General features: G+C 35.9%; 1 protein-coding gene across 2 annotated transcripts in view; it reads left to right on the top strand.

Moving 5' to 3' along the window:
• PDGFD (platelet derived growth factor D) overlaps positions 1–27027 on the top strand; it is a 219245-nt gene that overhangs the window by 184871 nt on the left and 7347 nt on the right. For both annotated transcript variants that reach the window (XM_015585956.2, XM_015585955.2), the window contains exons 4-6: positions 6308–6370; positions 9513–9711; positions 22779–22993. In XM_015585956.2, coding sequence (XP_015441442.1) covers positions 6308–6370; positions 9513–9711; positions 22779–22993 — 477 coding nt within the window. The remainder of the gene's footprint in view (positions 1–6307; positions 6371–9512; positions 9712–22778; positions 22994–27027) is intronic.

Here is a 27027-nt window from a genome sequence, read left to right as displayed (position 1 = left end):
ACTCATAGACATGGACAATAGTTTAGTGGTTACCAGAGGGAAGTGGGGCAGGGGAGAGTTAGATAGGGGTAGAGAGGGTCAAAAATTGTTGTGGAAGGAAATTTAACTTTGGGTGGTGAACACACAATCCAAAACACATATGATGTATTATTGAATTTTGTACTTGAAATTTATATGATTTTATTAACCAATGTCACCCCAATAAATTTAATTTTTTTAAAAGTTGCTTCCATGGGCAAGTTACTTAACTATCTGTCTCCCTGCTTCCTCATCTCTTAAAGCTGAAGAAATGGTGAATGAGGTAATGTACAGAAATAGTTTAATTTGGTGTCCAGTATATATTGTCTCTTGCTCCATAAAAGGCAGCTGTTACTACCAAATAATTAATCATGGCATTTTCTTAATACTAAACTTTATTTACAAGGGCTACCCATAGAATTTAAATCCACACCTAGTTTTTCAGCAACACATTGTAGAGAGACCTCTGGCAGCATTTTTGGAGATGTAAATTAAATATTTGGTCTGTATCGAACACAAAGAAAGCTGATAGCAAAGTTATATTTTGCAATTTGCAGTTTTCTGCATGGCCCCTTACTAAGACATCCTTGTTTGGTAAACACAGGCTTTAATCAATCTTCTTGACCATCATCTCTCCTCTCCAGGATCATTGTGTTTTCCTCAAGTCTTAGTACACAAGCAAGAATTGCAGGTTGTTCTTCCTCCCCACCCCCCCCCACACACACCTAATCAAATAGACCCCCTTTCTCTATCTGCAATCATGTCTTGATTCTCTATCTCTCAAGTATGGCTCTCATGGCCCCCACAAGTTGATGACCTCTTCTCTGCTCACAGAGCAACTTTCTTCTTTACCCATTGGAGTGGTGTTTGCTCTAATCTTTGTTTATCCTACTGGGAACAACTTCCAAGGCTAATTCAGTCTGAAGAAATCAGAAACTCAGAAGTGTAAGTTCCTTGTCTCATAACATAAGAAAAATAAACTTTTGAAAAACCTCTTGATATTAGCATTAAGATTACACAGATTATTAGTTGATGAATCCTAGAAGTTCTCAATTAAAACATTGTACTTTATTGTCCATAATAATAAATAAAAAAAGTTGTAAAATTAACTCTTAAACCGCTAGAAATCTGCAGGTGTGTCTTATCTATAAGGCTATTTGTTTTTAAAGATATATTTTATATTTTATTAAAATTATGTTTTCAAAGATAACTCAGGGCTCCTTATAGCTTTAAGAATATATGTTATTAAAATTACAGGCAAATTCTCTACCTTTGAAAGATGCTCTTTGATTTGTGTTAATTATTGATTCTTGAACTCCTGATATCCTTATATTAAACATTGCCAATAAAAGCTGGTCTCCAGGCAAAGCCTTTCTCATATTACTTGAAAAAGAGCTGTTTTGATGATGAGCATATAATGAAATATACTTGTAAAGGTTTGGTTGAATCATAGAGTTTGATCCTAAGGGTTTTTAAATTTTGCTTTATTCTGTTCCTCTAGACATTAGGACATCACAATGCTATTATTTCCACGTACGTTTCTTAGACTGCATGCCAGAAATTCATGTACCGAAGTATCAAAAGTCTTTGTTCTAAAGGATCTTCCCCATAGAGTAATCCCAGGGCACAGACCTCTACATTTAGCATTATTTGGGTTTCTGTCAGTGAGTCTTGACCAGAGCAGAGTATCATGAACAAATGGAGAATTCATTGAAGGAATAAATGTTGATAGTGTATACATTTGTTATTGTTTTATGTATTCTGACAAATTCCTCTGTTTCTTATGCATTTCAAAAGAAACTCTCTAAGCATTAGCTCAGTCAAGAAACACAGGTACAATAGGAAAGAACTTTTTTATTTTTCTCCTCCAAGAAATGAATATAAAACAGCAAACGGAAGAAAATTTTTCAAAATTATGGAAAATAGTTGGACAAATGTCTCTTAAAACTTTTTCCAAATAAGTCATCCTTGGTAAGTTAGATTGTTTTGGTTGAAAGCTTTTTAAAAACTCCAAGTAACTGCATATGTTTTGTTTTAAGAGATGGGTGACTACATTCCTGTGAGTAATGAACAGTTTATGGCTCATTACGTACAGAATAATCACCTAGGATAAAAGTGAACAGCCCTCCTCCCTGAGATCCAGGAACAGGTGGTACAATTAATCATCCCAAATGTTTGGAATATTGGCCTGGCAACAACTGTCTTCAGAGACTCAAAAGACAAGTGTCCCCAGCTCCACTATCAAGAGATAGGAAAGGGATTTGTTTAGGTATCCATTGCAGGTACGCAATGATTAAATGTATGTAAACCACTCTTGGTGGAGGAATGAGTGGACTTTTTGCTTGTTAGCTTATATTACCTGCCCTCTAGGATGAGCTCAAGAGGACTGATAGCAAGAATATCTTGTGATATTCTTTTAAAACATGGAAATTTCCATTCGTACCTCAGTCTTTAATGGCAAAAATTATAATTTAAAACATTCATTATCTGTAGTGTTATTTTATCCCTCACTATGTTTGCTTTCAGCCTGTGAGTAAATTGTCCTCAAATAGCCAGACAAATACCTGTCTGACCATGATGGCATGTTTTCATCACTATTTTTAAAGACATTAAAAGTTTGTGTTGCATTACTCATGATTTAGGTGGAGCCAAATGTGATCATTCTAGAATTCTTTATGTTACATTTTTTGATAATTATCTTTTTAGTAATTGGTGAGAAGCATTTCCACAAGAAGGCTTTTATTATCTGCCAGTGAATATATGGGTAATACCATTCAATATTACAACATAACACATAAGGGTAAATGCTCATACACACTTGGATTCATTTTTTTCTTTTCTATTGTTGTTTCAGAAGTTTACTGTTTCTTGTTAAAACTAGATGTTTATTATGAAAATTTTAGAATATATATATATAGGTGACCTTAAAAATAAAAGTTAGTGATTTTAGCAGCAAAAATGAGTTTATTCAGGAATAGCAGAGAATTGCAATTCGGGAGATACAGGCTATGGCGAAAACCACAGGCAAGTCCAGAGAACAAAGAAGAAGAACGTTCTTTTATAGTGGAAACAGGAAACTGGGAGGAATTATAAACGAAGAATTCATTGGAGGAAACTGGGAGTTTGAAGTATTGTGGCTTTTCATTAGGTGGGTTGTGACAGTTTCTCAATGGCTGGGCTATTCCCCGGGGAGGAGAAAATCTTCATTCCTCCTGCTGGGGTGGTACTATAGAATAGAAAACATCTTCCTGTTGGCAAAGCATGACTTCCTGTTTGGGGCAACCAAGAATGAGTGGGACAGCATGAGAGCTCCTCCTACAGGCACTTCTGAATCCAATCTCGGTAGAGGTCTTCTTTATTAATTTTCACAGTAGACAAAAAGAAAGAAATAAAAATCATCCATCATTTAGTGCCAACAATGTCAGTATTTCTGTGAATATGTTTTTAGTCTTAATAATCAGATATCCGTACATGTTTATAGCAAAATTGTATGATATGGAATGTATTCTTTTATAAACTTGATTTATGAGTTTATTTTAAGAATGGTAACTATCTGTTAAACTATTACAAGTATGTTTTCTTGTTTGTCATAATGTTTTCAATTTTGTTTTTGATATTGTTTTGGATTTATACAACATTTTGCTTATGTGAGGTGTATCAATTTTTTATGTTTTTTGACTTTTGCATTCATGTTTAGAAATATCTCTTCCATGCTTTGAGTATATAAATATCTATCTGCATTTTCATGTACTTTAAGATTTTATTTTTACATACCTCCCCAACTTCCTAATCTATAACACTTTCTCATACAAACCAAACTATGCATACAAAGCTATTTAAAAAGTGAAGATCTGTGAATTATATCTATGTTTTCAAAACTACTCCAAATAGTAAAATGCAGAGAATGAGGGAGAGAATTCCATTTCAAAATGCCATATAATGAGTTTCATTGTCAAAATATAATTATAAACTACTTTAAATGAAAGGACATAAGCTGACAATGTTATTATTTTTAATAATAATACAAATTAATTATTAGATTAAGGCAATGAAGATTAAGATAACTGTAATTATAAGATGATATATAATATTATTTGATGGGTTGGAAAGAACATGTGACTATGAGATGCACAATAGGGTTCTAGTCCAAACTCCAGTAATGATTCGTTTGCGCCTGCTGAGTTTCAGTTTGCTCATCTCTCAAGGGAGAGAATCGGATCCCTAGGTACCCTCAATAAGTTACCCACAGCACCAAAATGCAGAGATTCTTGGCATGGACTGAGAGAACCAAAGTCACCAACATATCAGCTCTTTTCTTTTAGGATAGAACATATTACAATTATAGTTCACAAGCAGGAGGTAAGGGAATCAAGGGCTGAATTTGCACTGACTTGTTGAAACTAACTAATATCCTGTTTTCCATAACGGCTTTATCAATTTACAATCCTACGAATCACTCTCTTTTTGACTGAGTCTTCTATCCTACTTTTTTTTTTATAAGTAAACATGTACTTATTAATCTATTTATATGGGTCTAGAAGACTCAGCTTAAGAGTCACCTTCTAATATGAAATTTTTCCAAACCCACTTCCTCCACAGGTGGAATTTATACTACCTTCCATGGTATTCTGATCAGTCTGGTATCAGAGCACCTGCAGGAGTTTATTTTACCTGTTTAAGTGTCTACATTTTGAACTCCTCGAGAATAAGGATACTTTCTCATTTCCTTGTGATTCTACCCTCAGCTTAGAATGTATCCCATAGTAGGTGATTAACAAATAATGAATGAGTGAAAATGAAAATTATATGATCTAAGGATTGTTTATGTCTGTCTTATTCAGCATATATCCTCCTACCAATAGTTTCTTCAAGACATAGAGAAGTCGTTGGCTGTCCTATCCAGTTTCACCTGCTTACCAGCTTATGAAGACTCATATAAATTCCAACCTTCATTTGTTTTCACATATCTTTCTGCTGTGGAAATTCAGTGTCCTTTTCATATGTAGTCTATCTTTCAGACTACAGAAACCACATTTTCTCTTTCTTTTCTATCTTCTATGAGGTTGAGACTAGAATAATGATGTCCAACCAGTTTTCAATAGATGTTCATTCCTTGAACCCTACATTTGACTCTGTTCTTTCTTGGTAAACAACTAAAATTTTCTTCAACACAGATGTTTATATATAAACCAGCCTCATCATGAGCAATTAACAAATGTACTTCTAGCTCCTCAAAGTGTTAAAGAAATTTAGTTCTGATACTTAGCTCTCATTCAGTAAGTATACCTGGGTAAATAAGTCCTTATATATGAGTGGCTGAATTTTCCTTGTCAATATCTTAAAATATCTCCTGCTCCCGGAACAGGCTGGAAGAAATTTATCAAGGTAATTTATGTTAACAAGATCAAGAAATCATGTGTGACATGTAAAAATAGTAGAATCAGCTTTTCTTCCCATCGTGTTTTTTAAACTTATTGGTGCTAGAGTAATTAACATAAAAGTCACATACATATTGGAGAGAAGCTTGCCTTTTAAGAGAAGTTTTTTTTTGTTTTTTTTGTTTTGTTTTTTTCTGAGGTCCATTGCTATCACATATCCTTTATGGCTTCTCTGAGATAAATAACTTTCTCAGGTCTGCCCTTTACCTTCTTTCCAGTGGGTAGTACTTTGTCATTCCCACAGTTACCGTCTTCTCCCTCCATTCTTCCTGCATTTCTTGATAGAGTCAGGAATAGTACTTTGTCAGTTAATTTATCTTTGAAAAGATCGCTTATATTCTAGACTAGCTCAGCAGGCAGGATTGAACATGATGCAGAACCTAGTTCAAACCAACTAAACATTAATACCAATAATAATTATTATTATTCTTTAAGCACTTTATTAAGTTTGAGTTATAATTACATAATTAATGCATCCAATTCTCAAAACAACCCTGTAATTTAAGCATCCCATACCATCCTTTTACGGATAAAGAAGAGAAGGATTAGAGAGTTTACCTAAGATCAAACAGCCAATAGGTGGCTGAGTTAAACTTTGAACTCCTATCTACACATTTTCCATCTCACCAGTGCTGATAAGTAAATGTGAATGCAGTCCATGTCTTGAATGAGAAGGGTTCTTGAGAAGAGTGCTTAAGACAAATGATGACCTGTTTAGCAAGAATGTAGTCCCTATTTCTGTTGTCACTTAGTTGGAAAAAGATTCAGATGGCTGAGATGTTGAAACTCTGCATGTAGTGAATTGAACAGAGGTTTTGATTGACTCACATGGATCTTTCTTTGCCTTCTAGGAAGATTTCCAACCTGTGGCAGCCTCAGAGACCAACTGGGAGTCAGTCACAAGCTCTATCTCAGTAAGTAACTTATTTTTCTGTTGCCAGTGAAAAAAACTGATGGAGTAGCAAGGTCAACCCAGAACAGTGTCAACTGAATTAAGGACCTATGCCTTGACCAAAAGCCAGATCTCAAGCATCGTGTATTCTTTTATTTCATTTAGGTTATAGTGGGCTATGTCAGATGCCTTTTTTTCCTCTTTCAGAAAGTTTTCAGGAAATACTAATGCTCGTAGGAACATGGGGTAGACTATGGCTGAAGTATTTATCAGTTTCAAAGCAGAACATTCCAACCGAAGAACAGTCCAGACACATCAAATGTATCAAACTGGTCCACGGCCAAGCTCGAGTGGGGAATTTTGAAATAGCTTTTTGAATATTCCAGGGGAAGCTGTTAACCTTTGCGTTTCAAGGATCTTTTCAGACATAAAAACTCCCAATGTTTACAGTAAGATAACTTAAGTGCAAACCAGGCATGTGTTCAGTTTGACTTGGAAATAAAACATAACTCACACTGAAACTGTAAAATGGTTCATGCCCCTAATTTTTTCTCCAAGTTTAGTCATTTCTCAGTATTCTTTCTACTTATCTGCTTTGTACAGAAAGAACAGACATTGTTTTCACCAATCCTAAGAGTAGCACTTATGTAGCAATAAAATACAAGATAATAAATGCAGTTTTTCATTAAAAGGTCAAGAGCATGGAGAAAGCTTATCCATAGTTCTAAAGTGGGTCAGTGTGGCTGAGTCAGTGGAGTTGATTTTTTTTTTTTTTTCCCCAAAACTGATATGCTATCTTTTGCCCTCTGGGAGATTTTTTTGTTAATTCCCTCAGATGGCAGGATTCTTTAGCTCTGGAGTCTGTGACAATTTAATTTACCTGATATGGCTGCTGGACCAGAACAACAAGATCTGATGCAGAGATAGAGAGGTCTCTAATAGTGATATTTAGAGTATTTTATTTGTTTGGTTTCGACAGTCCAGAATGCACATTCTGAACATAGCTAAGTGTAAGCAATCATTGTCAGGCAGGTGAAAATTAAAATAAAGCAGGTGAGGCCATGGATCCACGAGGCTAGGCAGGAGGCTTGGACAGTTATCAGCCTTAGACTGACAATTGAAGGTAGATGCCAGAGGCAGCTTTTGCAACCAGGACCTAATGTACTATTCTGTCAAGCAGTTCTCCAGCTTCTCAAGCTTCTTAGACATGACAGCTTAGAGTTGTCTACCCATTCCTGACCTAAGCGCAGAAATTACAGTCTTAAAGGACAAACAGCTCATATATAAGGACAATTTTCTCTATAGTTTGGGTTTGCTCTTCAGACTAATGTTAATGCTCTTTTAACATTAGTCTGAAGAGCAAACCCAAACTTCCCCCTCAAGGACTAGGAGCCCCTCTACAGCTTTCTCTTGAAGAGTTATCTGGATGAACATGACATCCTAAGCGTAGTTTGGAGTGACCCTAGGAAACATTTTGCCAGGAGTTCCCGAGAGCCATTTTGCTTGTGTTGGAATGTCTCAATTGATATACCTGCTTTTATTTTTAAAACTAAAGGAAGTATTTTAATTTCAAAGCTTTTATAGTCTGCCATGCACCTAAATTTGGCCAGCTCATTTTGCTATTTTTTTTTTTTATTTTAGACCTATATTATTGTGATGCAAAGCTAATTATAAATCATCTAGTGAATATAAGCCAGGTAGACAGTAGATTCTCCAGAGTACAATTTGAATGGGAATTTTGATTTTTGTGCAGAATCTAAGTATTATTCACCTCTAGCATTTGATTCCAAGAGAGATGTGAAAGATAGAACTAGGTGCTTCAATCAGGATTCAGCTTACATATCTCACACACACACATGCACTCATGTGCATGTGTGCAGCCCTAAAGAGCTGGCCTAACACCTTCACCAATCTGTTTCATGTCTCCCATCCTACTCCCCAAATCCTATTCCCCTCTCTCACTAGCTCATACTTGAAATCTGTTCCTAAATGCCACTAGTGGTAGGTTAATGTCCTTACACACTTAGTTTTGCTAAAGAGGGACCATTCCTGTCAGAGCAAGTGATCATCGAATCTCTTACGAATCTTTGGGCCTTGATTGGCTAAAGAGAGAAAACATTACCTAAGAGTGAAAATATAAATGTGGGCTTTGCTTTCTGTGACTCTATAGCACATATTATTTCTCAGTAGGATACTGCAATTAAGTTTCAGGAACACAAGTTTACATTTTCCTATAATGAGAAGAGATATTTGCCCTTGGGGGATCTTATTTGTTTGGCAGTTTCTTTAAAGACATTTAGGAATCATTTGAGACTGTGTGTTCTCTATTTCCTTGTTAATGGGTCATGAATTTTTACAGAGATGTTTGAATCATGGCTCATTTACCTCTAGATTGTACAAGGGTTAGTGAAGTAAGCACTTGGAAATTTATGTGGGGATATATTCTATGGCAAAATACATAATCCTTTCCAGACTTTTAGTGATATTGGATTCCCCATTTAAAAGATTCCTGACAATGTTTTAATGGCAACTGCGATCACTAGGAAGCTACAGCACTTAAAAAACAAAGCAAAACATATGCTTCCCATGTGAATTTTCCACTCTTAAGAGAACCATCATGGTTGATTATCCTCGTTGACAGTAAATAAGCTGGTTAAAGTGTCAAATTTTATCAAGCTGTCTTCAGAATAGATTCAAACTCTGCTCACACATCACTAGCAATGCTAAGTGACCTGTAAAGAGGGGATGTATAGGCTAAATATGGTAGAATGGAATGGATTATGCAAAATTTGCATGGAAGGAGTTCAGAATTTAATTGCTCATCATTAGTTGTTGATATGGATACGGATGATTTGTGACATTGAATCAGGAAATTGGATGACTTAGTTTTAATATTTCCATCTAGCCCATGTCTTTTTTAATGATTGCGGTTCAGATGAAGTGGAAGTTATATGATTTTCCTGGTTTTGATTTGCAAAAAAGTGAACGATTGTCATTTATCAATTAATCGCTCTTATTTAGAAATAGTACTAGAGCATGATATTTACACATATGATGTCTTATAATCAGAATCCTTTTTATGTTCCTTCCATATAGTTGTATGACTGTTGTGTTTCATAGCAATGGGCTTTTTCTGAGTACACTGAGCTGTATATTACTCTTAGGGGGTATCCTATCACTCTCCATCAGTAACGGATCCCACTCTCACTGTGGATGCTCTGGACAAAACAGTTGCAGAATTTGATACTGTGGAAGATCTGCTCAAGCACTTCAATCCCGAATCATGGCAAGAAGATCTTGAGAATCTGTATTTGGACACCCCTCATTATCGAGGCAGGTCATACCATGACAGGAAGTCAAAAGGTAAGAAACAGAACATTGGAGGTTCTTCATAAGCAGATAAGAGTGTTAATAGTAATAATAAGTAAGGATTAGCAATGCAATGTATTTAATTCACTTAAATCAGATGGTTATCATCAGTCTGTTATCACATATCTTTTCACAGCACCTTCTTATAAAGTTCTATGTTTTGCCCAGACTGTGTTGTTTATATGGGAGTAAGAAAGATTTGATTCAGTCAAAGGTCTGTCATAGCGTAGAGCTAGAAAAGACCTTATAAAATTATCTAAACGAGCTTTGTGCTTCTAGGCAAGTAAAACATTATTAACCCCACTGCAAACAGTGGAAGTAACGAAAGCCAGGTGAAGTAAATAATTTGGCAAAGCCTCCTAGTTAGCAATGGAGAGGAAAAGAGAATCATGGGCTTTTGCCTCCAGTAGCAGTGCTTTGTGTAATAGTCTATTGTGCATCTCTAATGAATATTAATTTAGCCCAGGACTCAGTGTTGGTGGACAGGCTCCTGGTAAAGCAAAGATCAAAACTCTTTGTGGATTTCAACTCTACTCATTCAGTGGCCATTATACAATTTTGTTATGAAGAAGTACTATATGCTTGGTGCCCTGAGTGGTTCATGAGAAGTAAATGTTCTATGAAGAAGCAAAGAAGTCTGGGATAGTTTGGAGGTATACGAAGGCACATATTCAGCTTTGAGATTCAGGAAATTATAATGAGAGAAGAAGAGATGAACATTCAGGCAGAATAAATATCATAAGTTAAAATAATAATACTTAAACTCTTAAAAAGAAAATATTTTCATCCTATATCTGAATGATAGGATCCTAGGATGAGAATGTTCATTTGAATGTTTAACTCAAATTAATAGAGAAATAACTTTAAATTTCCTCTTATTGAATAAATTGAAATTTATAGTTGATTATATCCTTGTTTTATTTGATAAGATTTGTTATTATTAAAATTTTCTCTAAAAGTCTTACCAGGCTGGCTTGCATCATAGATGTGAAGGCATTTAGCTAAAATACAGCTTGTCTCTTTATACTGTGTAAAATCAGGGATATTTTTAAGGAATGTGGGCCGGGCTACTTTAATAGATAATGTTTATGTTGGTAAGCACAACGTATTAGAACATGTGGACCGAAACGACTAGTTAGTTAACTCCTGCCTGGGTCTGCTGCTTATGGTTTAGGTGATAATCTTACATGCTTAAAATGCCTGGCTAAAGGGGGACAGCAGAGTCACTGGTGGCCCTAATGTTGTAGAGATATCTCATACACACATCACTGTAACTCTCCAACTAAATCTCCCCAGGCCTCAGATTGGATTCAACTCAAAGGAGAAATTGTTTTTCTGTAAGGATTTGCTCTTTTTGGATATCTATTAGGTAACTTGAAGGAAAATAAAATATTTATACTGTTTTGAAAACCCAATAAAAATATTAAAAAGTATGTTGGACAAAGAAATAATAAAATGTGAATCTGTCGTCATATATCTTAACCACTACAACTATTCAAAGAGCACCTGTTTATTGGCATTTATTTATTTATTTATTTATTTATTTAGGAAATATTAAAATTTAAAAATTATCTAAATTTTTTACTTTTTCCCCAGAAATTATGTTGAGTTTGAGGCAGGGTGTCTGGGTTCAGATCCTAACCCTGCCACTTACAAGTTTTGTGATTTTTTAGCAAGTCATTCAACCTTCCTGAGCTTCAGTTTCCTCATTGCAAACATGTATAAGTATCATCTACTTCTGAGAATTGTTAGTGGTGCCATCAAAAGCACCTGACACATAGTAGTTGCTTAAGAAATATTAACTAGCTATAGCTGCCTAAAATTCTGAAATATGTTTGCATTGCTTCATTGGCGAAGCCTTCCTTGTCCCTTGTCTTCTTTCTGTGAAGCGCATCACTCTAGACAAAGTTTAGAGTATTTTGGATGCCACACATTTATAAGTCTAGCTACTGCATTACTATTGTACTTTTGTTTTGTTTTGATTTTTTAAGGGAATATGGTCTTATGACTTATGACAAGTGTATCAACTCTTGCTGAATATTAAATCATTTGAAGAGCTTTGAAAACTACAAATGCCTAGTCCCATCCCATACACACTGACTCAGAATCTTTGAGGGTAGGGCTAGAGTTGAGGTTATTTTATGGTTCCTAGGAGATTGAGATGTATCCTTAGAAAAGCCAGGGTTGAGAGATACTGTTTTAGAGATTGTTCATCCTGTATCTCCAGCACCGGGCACAGTCTCTGACACATTTTAGGTGCTCAATTAATGTTTGTGGAATTGAAAATATTAATAATCAAGCATTAGTATATTTCTAAAGTTTATAGAAACCCATACCATAGTTTAAGGAGCATAGCTTTATTAAGAATGCATTTGGTTACTGAAAAAGCCTTGTAAGAGCATTCAAGGCGACATTCTACTTTTTTTTTTTTTGAAAGAATAAACAATTCTCTCCCCTGTTGACTTAGATTCCATTTCTTAATCTCTTGTTTAAAATGATCCTAAGACAGATCTATACCATTTCATTTAACACTGGCAAATCACCACTGTCTCTGCACTTGTCTAACTGTGCAGATTTAATTGTTTATCATTTCAGTGATGCTGAACTACCTGCATGTATCACAAAAGCAAAGGAAATCAGGTTTAATATTTCAGCTGTTATTTTCAGGTTTTAGATTTAAAAATACAAATTCATGGTTTGTGTTCTGATGTATAAGAAAGGGAACAGTGAATAAAAAATGAAAACAGACAAATAAATAGTTATAGAAAATGGAGGCCCATTATTTCTTGGGCGCCACCATTAGGTGTCAAATAAAACATGAACTTTATAAGATCTACAAAATACTTCCTATTATCAGTATAATAATTTTTTAATGACGTGCAGAAGCAAATGTCATTTATGACTATCTATTGAGCTACCCTTCTTCTGATTTGCTCAAACTGATCGAAAGTGACATTTTTCTTGCTATCAGAGAGTAAGATTCTAAGATGACTCTTAAATGTCAAAGGGTCAAACACAGAGTTTTATAAACTCTAAAATAAAACACAAACACATTGGATGAAGAACTTATGTAATGAGGTAGAAACAGTTAATATTTAAAATTAAATTGTATGCTCTGCTTCTATTGTTTATTTGAAGGGAAATTGGGTTATAGTGAGTTTTTAGTTCTCTTTAAGAAGAGAGTTGAGAATGAGAAGCAAGAGGACAGTAAAAGGTTGGGGAGAAGAGGGAGAGAAAAGAGACTTATTACACTGCCAAGTATTGAAGCCAGAACTCAGTGCATAAGGTCTACTTTTTTTAACTTCACAAGTAATAGATAAACTCCAACTTGTCTGTAAGAGCTTCTAGACCCAAGATAACACAATAAGTTAATATATTCAACTTTCAGTTATCTAGGAGGTAATAGAGAAAAGAGTAGCATGGATAATTGAAATCTGTAGATAACTGCAATTCTCAAACCCAATTTTTGCCAATAATTTCAGCCTTATGCTTTTAACCTCAAAGCTGCCCCAAATTAAAAAAAAAAAAAATTGTTTCAAGTTACATTTACTTCTTCTGATAATGATACCACATGTTGATGATACCAAAGATTTGCATATATTAGGTAAAAAATCATGTGGATGTTTTACAAGCTGTATATTACCCTCTGAATCATTGTATGACCATTGTAGTTTAACTGACACTATTTTATGATTGCTTTAAAACACATACGTTTGAACTTGGGGACAGTGTTTATATATTCAAGTTCATAACATGAAAGTTGACATTTCTAAATGATTAAGAAATGATTGGCCCTAAGCTCTACTAGACTGGGCATTAATTGAGAAGCAATTTATAAAGATTAACAATGTAAGATCTGTTTTTTTACTTATTCTAGGGCAACTTGACTTTCCAGGACAGTAGTGTGGTTAGCATAGAAACAGCCAACACATAATAGCAAAGAGAAAGGCTGTTTTCACAGGTTAAGTGTTGTGATAAAAATATGGAGATAATTGTTTAGGCATTCCAAATTAATAGTTTTGATCTATAATTACACTTTACAAAAGAGTTACCATGTATTCTTCTTAAAAAATTATATTTTAATATTGAGTAGAGCAAATATATTGATATTAAATTGATTCCAAAAGATAAGGTTTGAGAATACAATTTTTACAGATTTTAAATGGTTTGATGTTATAACTCTAAGATAGTTATGAACCTATTTCCAAGGATACAATACCAAATATATGATTTTTTTAAATGATATTATTTTTCTCTAAGATCTAAAACACTTGACTTTTTAATTTGCGAACTATTTACAGGTAACTAACAGGCAGAAGAAACTGAGAATTAAATAAAATAAATATGTTTTGTATAAAAATATTTGAATTGGTTCTGAATTCTCTTAGGTCAGAATATCTTTTATTTTTAAAGTAGTCATTTATAGCTGTTTTTTTGTCATGCCCCTGCATGCTAACCAGGAATATACAGTTTTGCTCTTTTAGTAGTGCTATAGAATGTAGAAAGTAATTTCAGAATTATATAAGATATGAATACGTTTTAGAAAAAAGCTGAAGTCACCACAAGTTGAATGTTTGTAACTTTAACTGCCTATTCGATAGCTGGGTAAGAATTTGCAAAAAGCCCTTGGCTGACACTAGTGATGAGTCAGATAAGTCAGTCTTGAGATATCATTCTTCTGTAACTACCTATCTGTAAATTAAACAGAGACAGATACTGGGGACATTAAATCAAAAGGGGTTTATTTTTATAATTTCTAATGTTGAATGAGGGTTAGCTTTATTGAGTTTCCTGAACCGTGTGGTATACACCAAGTAAAAGCTTTCTTTATCAATACTAAAATTATTTACTGCATATTTGACAGAAATGGAGCAAAAAAAAAAAGAATGCTGTGGTGGGAAGAACATGGACTTTGTAATCACATAAACTTGTAATGAGATTCTAACTCAAATCCTAAGACTAGTGGCCTTGGAGAAGTCACTTATAGACCCTCTGTTTTCTGAAGTTTATTAAATGGCTCTAATTATAACCACTTTGCAAAGTATGTTAGAATTAATAATAACAGAGCATCTAAAACCTAGTGGGCCTTCAATAAATGATAGCTATAATTATTACTTGAATACAAAACTCTGCACAGAAGCAAGGTATTTCTGTGAACTCCTCTGCTTTCTTCCATGGAAGGCTCTAAGATAATCATCAGTAATCTGGAGAGCCTCCTACAGAGAGCATCCAAATCTTGTCAAATTTAACTATCTGTATAATCAATACACTCACTAAAAGTTTACAAAATAATTGCCAAGTACTAAACTTTCCTATGATACTATTTACCCAGAAACTTTATGGCACTATCTTGCTGGCTGGATGTTTCTTTTACAAATCTTTTCTTTTTGACTGTAGCCACTGTTTATGACCCATAGGATTTGTTAAGTATCTAGATTCCCCACTCACTCAGTTTGCCAGAAAGCATTAATAAAAACCATACTGTTGTTTATCATGTTGCATCTGTCCTCGAGGGCAACACACATAAAATGTTTGAAGAAAATCTCAGCGCAGAGGCAAGGATCCTCTCAGCTGTTTTTCCTCCTACTGCCAGAGTAGCCTCTGCTTTTCTCCTAGTTGAGGTCATCCATCTTTGTGGATATGCTAATCCTACTTTTGTCATCAAAGTTATTTCTCCCATCTAGGCATATGATTCAAATGCAAATTGATTGGAAAAATCCATTTGGCAATGGAAAATCATAGGTAACTTTTAGTGTCCAGGTGAGCAGATGTGCCTTTTCCACAACAGTCATTCTTAAAGATAAATAGTTTTGTGTTATGGTTCCCATGCCTGTTTTCTCTGTAATCAGTGGGGAGCCCCTCCAGAATCTCTTTTCTCTTTACCCCAGTGGACTTCAAAATAAAGCACACCTTTCCTAGAATGTACGGTCATACCAAAACTACTGGTGCTGGGAGATCTGGTGCACAAAATGTCTTTACTTACAGAGGACTGTGCTAGGGTCCATGAAATTATACTGGCATACAAGATCATTGCCTTCTGATATTTAGATCAAGGTGGGCATGACCTTTTTTCCTTGCCGATCACCAATTGCAGAATCTCAGATGTTTAGATGAATCTGTTCTTAACCTTACTTCATTGATCCGTTTTACTCATTTCAGCAATAATGTAGGGGCATACCTACTGAGAGCCTGCATTTGGCCCTATGCTTCAAACACTCATAACTCATTCAATCTTAATAAATTCCTTGGCAGGAGAGTATTATTATTCTCATTTTACATGGTAAAAGAAACAAATTCAGAAAGATTTTGCGACAGCTACAAAGTGTAGAGGGCCGTGATGTGAATCTGAGTTTGTTGGCTGCAAAGCCCATGCCATGGGGGAGCTCAGTGGTGTTTAAAGACCAGAGACTCATATTCCAACAAATGAGAGAAAGAGAGATGTTTAAAGATCTCCTTGATTTTTTATCTCCTAAACTGTTTTCTTATGTTTTGTTTCATAAATATGCTTCATACATCTCCCAAGGTCATGAGTTCTAGAATTTAGAGAGTTCCCTTATGATGGTGTCAGCTGCTTTCATGCCTAATTCCATGCCTGGCTGATATTCATGGAATCATCCATTCGCTTCTCAGCACATACTTGTCATATGCTAATTATACGTCCAGTGAATTTAGGCAAGCCACAATTCCTCTGCATCTCAGTTTCCACATCTATCGAGGAGAAATAGTAGTCTCTAAGATGAGTGTTTATTGTGAGCATTCAATGAGATTTGATTTTGTGAAAGCATCTCTCACAGAGTCAGGCACATAGTAGGTACCCAGTACATTTCCATTCACTTATTGATTAACTGTTTTTACACCCTGAAAACTACGAATTGTCTAACTAGGAACTTTTTACTGTGATTTAGATTGACTTATATAAATACAAATGGTAAATGTTTCCATTCCTTAGAAATTAAACCAGCAAATCGGTCATGGAATTCATGATTTTAAGTTTAAAATATCCTGATATTCCCTCATTAAGTTATTAAATAATTGTTCTTTCCAGATTTATTTGCACCTCCAAATTGGGATTGAAATGTGAAAGCAGTTTTCACAATTATGTGCTGATTTATAGAAAATGGAATCTGAAAATCACAGTGAGGTTGTAATGTCCATAAAGATGAACAGACTTCTCCTGGGAATTTATGAACCTTGAAAAAGCTAAGAGCCCCCAGTCGTTTGATATAAAAATACTGCAATTATTGATATATTCTCCTTACCAACCGCACCCACCCAAAGCACCATAAATTTAGTGTAGTAGCATTAGTCAAATTTTAGCACTTTACATGACAGATTGTGACATTATTCCGTGTTTGGCAAAGGACATATTTCTGAGTAGCTTGAGATATGTGTCAGGGACCAGGCTTCTTCATGCCATCATCTACCTTGTGTGGCACTGCTTCTAGATTTCATGGGTCTTGGTACCAGTAATCTTCATTCATCATAGTTCATACATGAGAGAGAGCTGGTTCTGGCACCCCAGTTTCTCACTTCTAACCTAACACCATCAATAGTTCAGTTCATTCAGGTAGTTTAGTCATTTCATTCCTTGCAATGAAAATCTGGGCTATAAATGCCCCAAACTTTTTGTAATCTTAACTTGTTTATGGGTATCTGTTCAGAGTCACAACAGATAGCTATTTTAAAAAAATCAGAAACACTTGTCCAGGAGTGTATAGTAATTTTATTTTTTTATTGGTTTAATTAGTTATTTCAAATATTCTAAAATGGTAAATGTGCTTAGAATACAAAGACGTGTTTCTTTTGGCAGTAATCTGCTTCTAATCTTTGAAACCAAATGGTTTTAGAAGAGGCGGACTTGAATAACCTACATTTAGTCCTTCCAGTAGAGGCAAAGCACTCAGAGAGGAGGGGAAAAAGATGATTAACAATTTGCTTCTTAGAACATTACAGTTTATTGGAAGAAAACCTTCTAAATAAAGAAAATGATAAAGCAAGGTCTACAAAGTAAGCACTATAATAAAAGCCAAAGAATGTGTGAAGAGTATAAGCAAAAGGGTCAGAGGAGATGTAGGGTGGACATGCTTTTTGACTTGGACCGTAGAAAATTAACATGAGGTATCAAACTGAGATGCTAGAGAAAATAAAACAATGATGAATGCTGATAAGAAAAGCATGATTTTGCTTCAAGCACTTGCTTTTCTCATGCCATCATCATGTCATGTGCTAAACGTGTACTAATATATAGGCTGCTGGTATGTACCTGCTAAAAGAGTTGTTTATAAAGAATTTTAGCACCATAAGGCTGGATTTGGTTGCTACAAAATGATTACTGGCTATCTCTAAGAACATGCGGAAGTTTAATTATAGATCCCAGCAGACTCAGAAAGGTCAAGAAAAAAAAGGCTGGCAACACACATAGTACAATGAACATCAATGAAAGACCAGCACAGTGAAAGCTGACCAATAAACTTGACATCCAGAGACTGACTGACCCAAAGAAACCACCCTGTTGAACAAAACAAAGCAGTGAATTAAAGGTGTATGTGGAGAAAAAAAGTACTTCCCTATATTCAAAGTGAGGATGTTATATTGTTCCACAATAGATTTTTGTATTCTCAAAAAAATTGAAATGATCGATTTATAAAAGGCTTTTAAAATTTTGTCATAAGCTGATCACTACCTATGCCACACTTGTCAAGCATGTGAAGTATAATGCAGTTGACCCTTGAACAATGCAGGGTTCAGGAGCACTGACCATCCTCACAGTTGAAAATCTGTATATAACCTAAGTGAGCCCTCTGAGTACGAAGATTCTCAACCAAGGACTGAAAATGCATGTTGGCTTTATGTGTCCTATAGAAAGAATCTCTCAGATTCTAGCATTTATCTTCCCTAAAGACAAATTATTGCTATCAATCAGTCCAGCTTGTTACATGGACCTCCAACTGGTTTTCATGACAAAGACTATAGGTAAGTGAGAGCATTTTGTCCTGATTTCTTCTTGAAATCAGGACAAAGTGAAAATCATAAATAAATAAAAGTCCCCTCAGTTCAGGTGAAAAAGATGAAACTCATTATATTGCTCACTACCAAAGAAAAAGGTAGGCTCTCTCATAGTTGCCTGTTTTGTTAGCCAGAACATGGCCTTTTCCAGTAGAATCCAATAGATGAATATGCGTGCACAGGAGCACATGCTTGGGTATACGTAAATGACAAATCTTGAAAATGGCAGATCAGTGCCAATCAACTAACCTAAGAAGCCAAGTCATTTGGACAGCAAGTGTCCCTTTAGTGGGAAGGTTTCATCATGGCTCGCGGAAACTGCTATTTGCACTCTTCTTCAAATCTTCAGACTGGGTTTCATAAGTGCATGAAGCATGAAAATGCCTGGATTCAAACTCTGGCTCTACCACTGACTGGGTGTGTAGCTGTGGAGAGTTTTGTTCTTAACCTCTCAAAGGCTGAATTTTCTCAACCGTGAAAAGAACGGTAATAATGGTATTTATTATTTAGCATTTGTGGAGCTTACATGCAATCATGTATGTGCAGTACATCTCACGTTACCTTGTACTTAGAAATACAGATGGCCAGGATCAAAAAGGCCACTCTGACTCTCCTTCCTCCCACATCTAAGCCTTAACAGATTAGAAACTGAACAAGAGTGAGCCTTTTCCACTATACCCTTGCTTTATACACCCCCCATCCCAGTGCTTAGAGCTCAGAACTTCTATCATAGCCCAAGGAACTTCAGTGGCTAGGCTATGCTTTGAGGCCAGGGCTGCAGAAAGAAGGGTGCTCCTGCTGCACTGTGCAGGGCCCCACGTTGGATGTATGTGTCCAGAGGAAGGCTTTGAGGACACTGCAGCCTTCAAGACTTTCCAACAGATTGTCAGTGCACACCCCCCAAGAACTTAACTGACGTCAGAGAGCCATGAAAATGCAAGAAGGCTCAAATCCAAAAGGATAGCAAAAGAGGAATTACATAACATTATATACACCTGGGTGAACTAGGGAAATTACATGAAATTAATGTGCCTTTGAATTAAATTTGGAACATCCTGGCTACCCTATAATGTTCCGCCATGGAGACTGAAGCAGGGAAGGAAAGGGCAGCTCTTCTCCATAGATTTATACCTCTTGGCCTCCCTCCCTCCCAGCAGGCTCATACCAGAGTTCCCTTTCCTACCGAAGTACCAAGTACCAGAAACCTTAATTGCAGCTCAGCCCCTTGTCTGGCTCCTTGCTCCGCTGCACTGCTAATTATTCTTCTTTGACTGGAAACTCAATATCCCCTGCAGAAAGTCTGCAATCACGCTTTGAAGTTATTTGCGTCCAGTCAGAAAGACCTTTTAGTTCTAGCTCTAAATTGAGTGCCTCGGTGGTTTCAATCCCCTGATAAGCAGGGCAGCTGGATTCTACAGCAGTCACACTGGGCCACAGTTCTCAGTCACATTAGTGAATTGATGCATAAAACTGACAGCATTGTAAATCTCTTCATGGCGGGTAGGTAGGAAATGGAAGTAACCAGTGCTAGTCAGTAAACTGTTAAACGTGCAGAGTTGGGTTTCAAGGCGAGTAAGGTATATATTCTTGTTTGTTGAGGGCATTTTGAGATTTAGCTATATCCTTGTGGAGAAGGCATACTGCAATTTGGCTTGGATATATTCCGGAGAAAAGGATATAACCATTCACCATGCCAGTCCTAGTACAACAGCCTACAGAAAAGCTTGATACAGCACCAGGGGGTTCAGAGTTCTTCCTTCAGCTTTTGGGTACCTGCCATCCCCCCCACTTTGCTTGATGTGGTAAAGACTATAGAGCCAATGGGAAAAGGACTTCAATTCCAGTTTTCCCACTTACTCTTCACTTCGAGTAAGTAATACTCACCTGGAAAGGGTGGGAAACAATGAAACATAGTCATATGTATAAGGTGCCTAGCAGAAGGCTGAACTAAAGAGAGACTTGGTGCTATTACTTCCTACCTATCCCTCTCTGACTTCCTGCACAGCACAACTTCTTGCTAATTGCACCTCGTTACTCCACGATGTTAGACAAAATATATTCCCATTATCACAAGCAGCAGACTTGGCCCTCTGCATCAGCCCTGTCCGTGAGCCCAGTAATGCACAGGCCAGCATCAGTATTTATCTCAAGGTGACACTTGTAATGGATGATTGCTGCACTTCTTAATCCATTTATGTAATCCTTCCTGCTTTGCTTGCAGTTATTTGCAGTGCTTCAGCAGGGATAAAATGCTTCTTTTCCCAAGACAGAGTTCATTCAATTTAAATCTGGATTGATTATAGCTAAACTTATGATATATCTTTACAAAGGAAGAAAAAAACAGCAATAAAATGTGCACAATAATTATTTAGCATTTATTCAGCCCCCACAGTGTCCTGGGCTCAGCATGTAACAATTGGGGAAAAAGCCCTGCCCTTGAGAATCAAGGCATAGTTGCACATGTGAAAAGGCACTCAGAGCATGGCATTGATCCAATTGCCATTTAATTCTTTATTCAGGGGTCGTCCACCCAACTGGCCAGGCTTTCAGCTGACTTCATGGGGTTAAGTGGACTCTTCACTAATTCGTGCCTTCTTCTCTTTTGGTTTCCCTCAAATGCTGTCTACTGACAGCATCCTTAGACTTTGACCTCTACTCCAATAGAGCACACTTTATTGCTCCTCAAGCGGTTTTGGTTTAAGACTAAGACATTTATTAGGGCTGGAGTCCAGAGTCAGCCTTATGATATCTGCCTAACGTTTGTGAGATTTCTCCTGTGGTGGCCTGTCTGGTGACAAGGGAGGTGCACTAGAAAATTGTGCGGAACCCATGCAGACAAGGAACTTTCTTCTAAATTGCATTCTTCTGAAAAGATAGTCATGTATGTGCTCATCAGTCAGAAGATTTGAATGCCAAGTGGATGGATGATTAGATGGATTTTGAGACCACTAATTAAAATGTAATGTATGTAATATAGTAATACAATTTAATTCCAGTAAATATTTATGACTAAAATTTGAAAATTTAAGGTGATGCTCTTCATTCGTAAAAGTTCCAGGAACCATACCACCTGGACATAAATAATGGCCAAAAGTGAAATAGAAGAGAAAGGCCTGAAATTTGTTCTTCCTTTAATTCGTGACCATTTAACTTAAAAAAAAAAAAAAAGATGCAGGAAAAATAAAAATTAATCAAGATGAACAATAATAACCAGCATTAATTGAGTGCCATGCACACTAGATTCAATCTTTCAAATATTGCTGTGAAATAGGTAAAGTTATACTATTTACATTTTACAGATGAGGAAGCAGAGGTTCGGAGCAGTTGAGTAACTTTCTAACTAAAAGGAGGCATAGCCATGATGTGAAGGCCATCTATAGCTTTACTGCAGAGCCCGACACTTAACCACTAAGCTATACTGCCATCTAGGATCCAATGCACAAATATGCATCATATTCACAACCCCCAAAATGCCATTTCTTTTGACTTTTTGATTGACCTTGGAGTTAAAATAAAGCTGAAACCTTTTTCTTTCTCACATTTACTTGTAAAATTCCATTGCCAGTTAAATATATTAGAGTGATTGTCCCTAATGTGTCCCTGATATAATTCAAATTATATTTAAGTAATGGCTTAGAGTCGGGATTTATTTGGACTCAAAAAGCAATTTTTTTAAAAGATAAAGGCAATTATTTTAAATTGCTGAACATTTCATTTTCTTTCCTCAGAACATTTTTTTTTTTTTTGCATTAAATAAAGGAACAAGGAAACTTTGAGCCAAGATATAGATTTAGCCAAGTTTTTGAGGGCTTTTTGATTGTCCTTTATTGCTGTTCTTGTTGATTTTTTTTTTTTTTTTGAAGGGCAGATAGGATCAAAAGAGAAATTAGATTTTCCACCTTTGGTGTTTGGGGTAGTAATTGAGATCCCAAGGACGTATTCAATCCCTGGGTTAAGATTGCCCTCACAGAATCTTCCCATTCTGTTCATCAAAACACATGCCGAGTGTTTGCTTACAATTGTGCACTTGCTTACACAGTGTGTGTTTTTTACAGTTGACCTGGACAGGCTCAATGATGATGTCAAGCGTTACAGTTGCACTCCCAGGAATTACTCAGTCAATTTAAGAGAGGAGCTGAAGCTGACCAATGTGGTCTTCTTTCCGCGTTGCCTCCTCGTGCAGCGCTGTGGAGGAAATTGTGGCTGTGGAACTGTCAACTGGAAGTCCTGCACGTGCAATTCAGGGAAAACCGTGAAAAAGTATCATGAGGTATGCCATTCTCAAATGTTTTTGTTGTAGTGCAGCATTTAGCAGTTTGCAGCTGAAAAAGTCATGTAATCCAAAGGGTGGTAGGAGACAGGACCATTGCATACAGTTGTTCAGGCTGTTCACTGCACAAGGGCACCCAGCCAGAGGGATAATTGGGAGCTGAAATCATACTTGTGCTAAATCTGCCAAGCTAAATGCCCTGGGGAGTATCTAAGTCCATCATGATGAAGAGGGGACTCCATTTTTTAATCCTCATAATACACCATGTGGGTTGACAGCAGTCTTGTTAGACTGTATAATAAAATATATCATGCAGTAATTTCAGAGTTTACTCAGCCTCCTTGTAGAAATATGATGATATTCATTTACAGAATATGGCTGCAAAAGCTAAGCTGCTTTAAGAAAATGTTAACAGCCAAACTTTAATTCAGTCAAGTCATTAAAAAATCAAGTAGTGTAAAGGTAAATGAAATGTTAGAAAATATATTTTCATTCTGTAAATATGAAAATATTTTTTTTCTAGAAATACTAATTTTTCCTAAATATTATTGAGTGCTACCTGGGTAATCAGCTCTGTATTTTGCATACAAAAATTAAAAGTAAATATAAAGAAATAAGAAGAACAAAAATTTAAGGAGAGAGCAGTAACCTTTTAATAATAACAAACACTAATGAGCATTCACTGTGTGCCAGACATTATTATAAGTAATCATTAACTCACTCAGCAGTTTATCAATAGTGCTGTTGGGTTGGGGTTGGGGGGGTGCTATTTTTATTCCCTTTTCATAGATGAGTAAACTGAGGCCTCAGAGGATCAGTAAGTTGACCAGTGTGACATGATTAAAGAATCTCAGAGCCAGGACCTAAACTCCAATCAACTGGTTCCAGAGTTTATGTTCTTATCACTAGTAACACTGTGATCTCTCTTTTAAAATATACAGCACTTTATTGAGGATTAAAAAGTAGGCTTAAGGGGAGTTAGAGCTGCTCTTCACATTGACAACAGCTCTATTACTTCCTGACTGTGGGATCATATGTGAGACACTAAAATTTAGAGACTCAGTTTTCACATATGCGAAATGGGACTGAGAAAGCATATCAGATAATCTCTTATAGAGCAGTTCTGGGAATCAGATAGTATAGTGTATATGAAATGCTTTTTAAAAGATGCGAAACATTATACAGAAATATATTCTAAAATATGAACTAAAATGCGAAGCAGACATTATTGTGAGGAAATATTGAGTTGCTTTTTATCGGTGTCCCTCAAAACAAAAGAATATAGAGTGCTCCCTAAATTAAATCTCCAGCTTTATAAAACTCTTTTGTTATCCTGAAAACAATAAAACAATAATGATAAGTTAGGAGGTAACTTCTAAGCTAAATGAAAATGAATACCTCGTAACCGTTATTTTCCACTTGAGGAATGCAGGGAGTCATAGGCCACAATGACTATGCTTACCTTACACAGGGGAAACACATTGCTTTAGACCTACATAGAACATATTCTCTTAGTCACAAGAATTTCTTACTCCACCCCACAGTTTTCAAAAGGAAAAAAGTACTTGTATCTAGAGAATGTTATCGTGCTCATTGTATTTTATTTTTGTATGTCCTGATGAACTCTAGATTGGACATTGTCCTTGTGTCTCAGAAGCTGAATTTTGTAATGTTTAGTCATAACCTGAGGATGAATGCAGAATGCAGTAATCTGGTTAAAGTTAAAATAATCTAGGAAGTGACATGATCTCTACCTAGTCATAACTGTGAGGAAAAACATTCGAGTTCAGCCTTTGAAGTATTTGGGGAATGCTGTATTTTTATCTTGACTCTGCTCAGATCCAAGTTATGGCTTGATTTTTTAAATTCCTGTTTCAGAAACAGCAGAGTTAAACATACATCCACAAGGACTCTTGCCTTCTGGACGGTCTTTTTCTTAGTTTTTTTTCTTATCTCTGCACATAATACTATTACCTGTAAATTTCTGTTTACAATTGATATCTAGAAGGGGAAGCCCTTGATCTCCTTGTTCAGTCACATGAACAGGTTTAAAATGTTGGCATCCTTTTGAAACTACTGTCTAAAGCATCTCTTTCTAGGAGTCTGCAGAGCTCTATACTCTGCCAAGTGCTGGACAAAAGACAAAACAGCATCGCGCGCTCAGTCAATACCTGCATACCTGGCACAAACGCACCTGGCGTATTTCCCCTAAACTCCTAAAATACCCTTGAAATATGTCACAGTGTTCACTTTGCTGAGTGTCCTGTGGAAAAGTACAGAAGGCTGGCTTCATTTCCAGAATTGGGGATTGCTTGAGCTAGGCTCATGAGGGAGAATTCATCATCCTTTATTCTGTTAGTTCTGTGTTTGTATTCCTAACTCAGAGAAATGAGAAACCAGCTTCCCCAGCTCCTACTTATAACTGATGAGATGTGAAATGAGTTTCTATGAGAGATAAGCATCCTTAAGGGGTGCCTCGAACACGTCATATAGGCAGGCCCGTGTAACTCTCCACACATATTTCAATAGTAAGCATTTAAGGAGTGAAATCCAAGAAATTATAAAGCTCCTAATGGAGCTAAAATCATTGCTTTTTACACAGGTCATGCTACTTCTCCTGTGGGGGTTTGAACATTCTTCACTGTGCAATATAATGTTAGCATGTTTATTATTTTCTGTTCTCAAAAATTTGCAGGTATCCTGTTACAGTATTTTTTTTACAGGTATCCTGTTACAGTATTTTTCCTTTTTCCTAACAATTATTCTATGTGTCTTGGAATATATAGGATATAAAAGATATCTTTGATAGTGATTTTTAAATAGGGAAGATTCCAGAAAACATATTGCATAGACAATTAGAGGATGCTAAATGTCAGTTCTCATCTTCCCTTGATAATGTATAATCAAGGAATAGGATTTCCCTAGAAATATGGTGACTTTTTCCATTAATACTTACAGTTTTTCATCATTTGGTCTCTTGTCTATACCCTAAGTTTTTAGTCAACAGCTAAAAATTTAGGGAGCAACAGAGAGAGGAATATAGAAATTAATTTTCTTTATTCTTTCTCGTGATTTTGTCACAATGCTGGTATAACCACCTACAGTAGTAAAACTTTCTGCGGTGATGGGCATGCTTCGTACCTGCACTAATATGGTAGACACTAGCGACATGTGGATATGGGGCGTTTGAAATGTATGTAATGCACATGAGAAATGGAATTTTTAATTTTATTTAGTTTAACTAACTTCAATGTAAATAATAACACGTGGCTAGTGGCAACCGTATTAAGCACACAAGTCCGTTTCTGACACATTTACAACATCTAGAATCATTTTTGTCTCTGCACAACATTAAAAAATAACTTTAGAGGACTTTTTATTTTGATGTAGAATTTTATATTATGTATTAAATTTTATATTAAAAATACTTATTAATTTGAGTTAGAGATGTAAGCAGATATTGTACATGAAACAAAAGGTTAATTAAGATAATACAATGTTGAGCTTCAGACTCAAGATAAAAGAATAGTATTTTTAGTTTTTTACATGCTTTAAGCATCCATTTTTGAAACAAATTTAGCCAAAATTGTAAATTGAGACCAAGGAGACAGGAAAAAAAATTTTTTTCAGAGTTTTTACTCTCTGATAAAGGCAGTAAGATTTGGGGTTATCATATAACTAATCATAACAAAAGCCTAAAAAATCTCTTTGCTGTTCTTTTTCTGGAAATGTCATTTCTAGAACTTGCATAGAGTCTTCCTGCTTCTTTCCTTTCTTCCCTTTCTCCCTGTTTGAGTGAAACCATGAGACAGCTTTTTTCAGGCTTTCCTTAAGTTTTTCTCTTAAAGACAGGGCAATAGAGGAAAACATTGTATGACTAGAAGAGAGAAGATATGGATTCTGGTTCTATCTCTGCCACATGGGAGGCAACTTAAGGCCAGCCACTTAAAACCTCCCAAGGCCTCAGGTTTCTTCACTTTTAACCTATAATTTTGAGTTCTCAGACAGACCTGAAACTACATGAGCCATTAATT

Source organism: Pteropus alecto, unplaced genomic scaffold (genome assembly GCF_000325575.1).
Source record: "Pteropus alecto unplaced genomic scaffold, ASM32557v1 scaffold12, whole genome shotgun sequence".
NCBI classification, from domain to species: Eukaryota; Metazoa; Chordata; class Mammalia; order Chiroptera; family Pteropodidae; genus Pteropus; species Pteropus alecto.
This window is presented reverse-complemented; position numbering and strand designations above follow the sequence as displayed.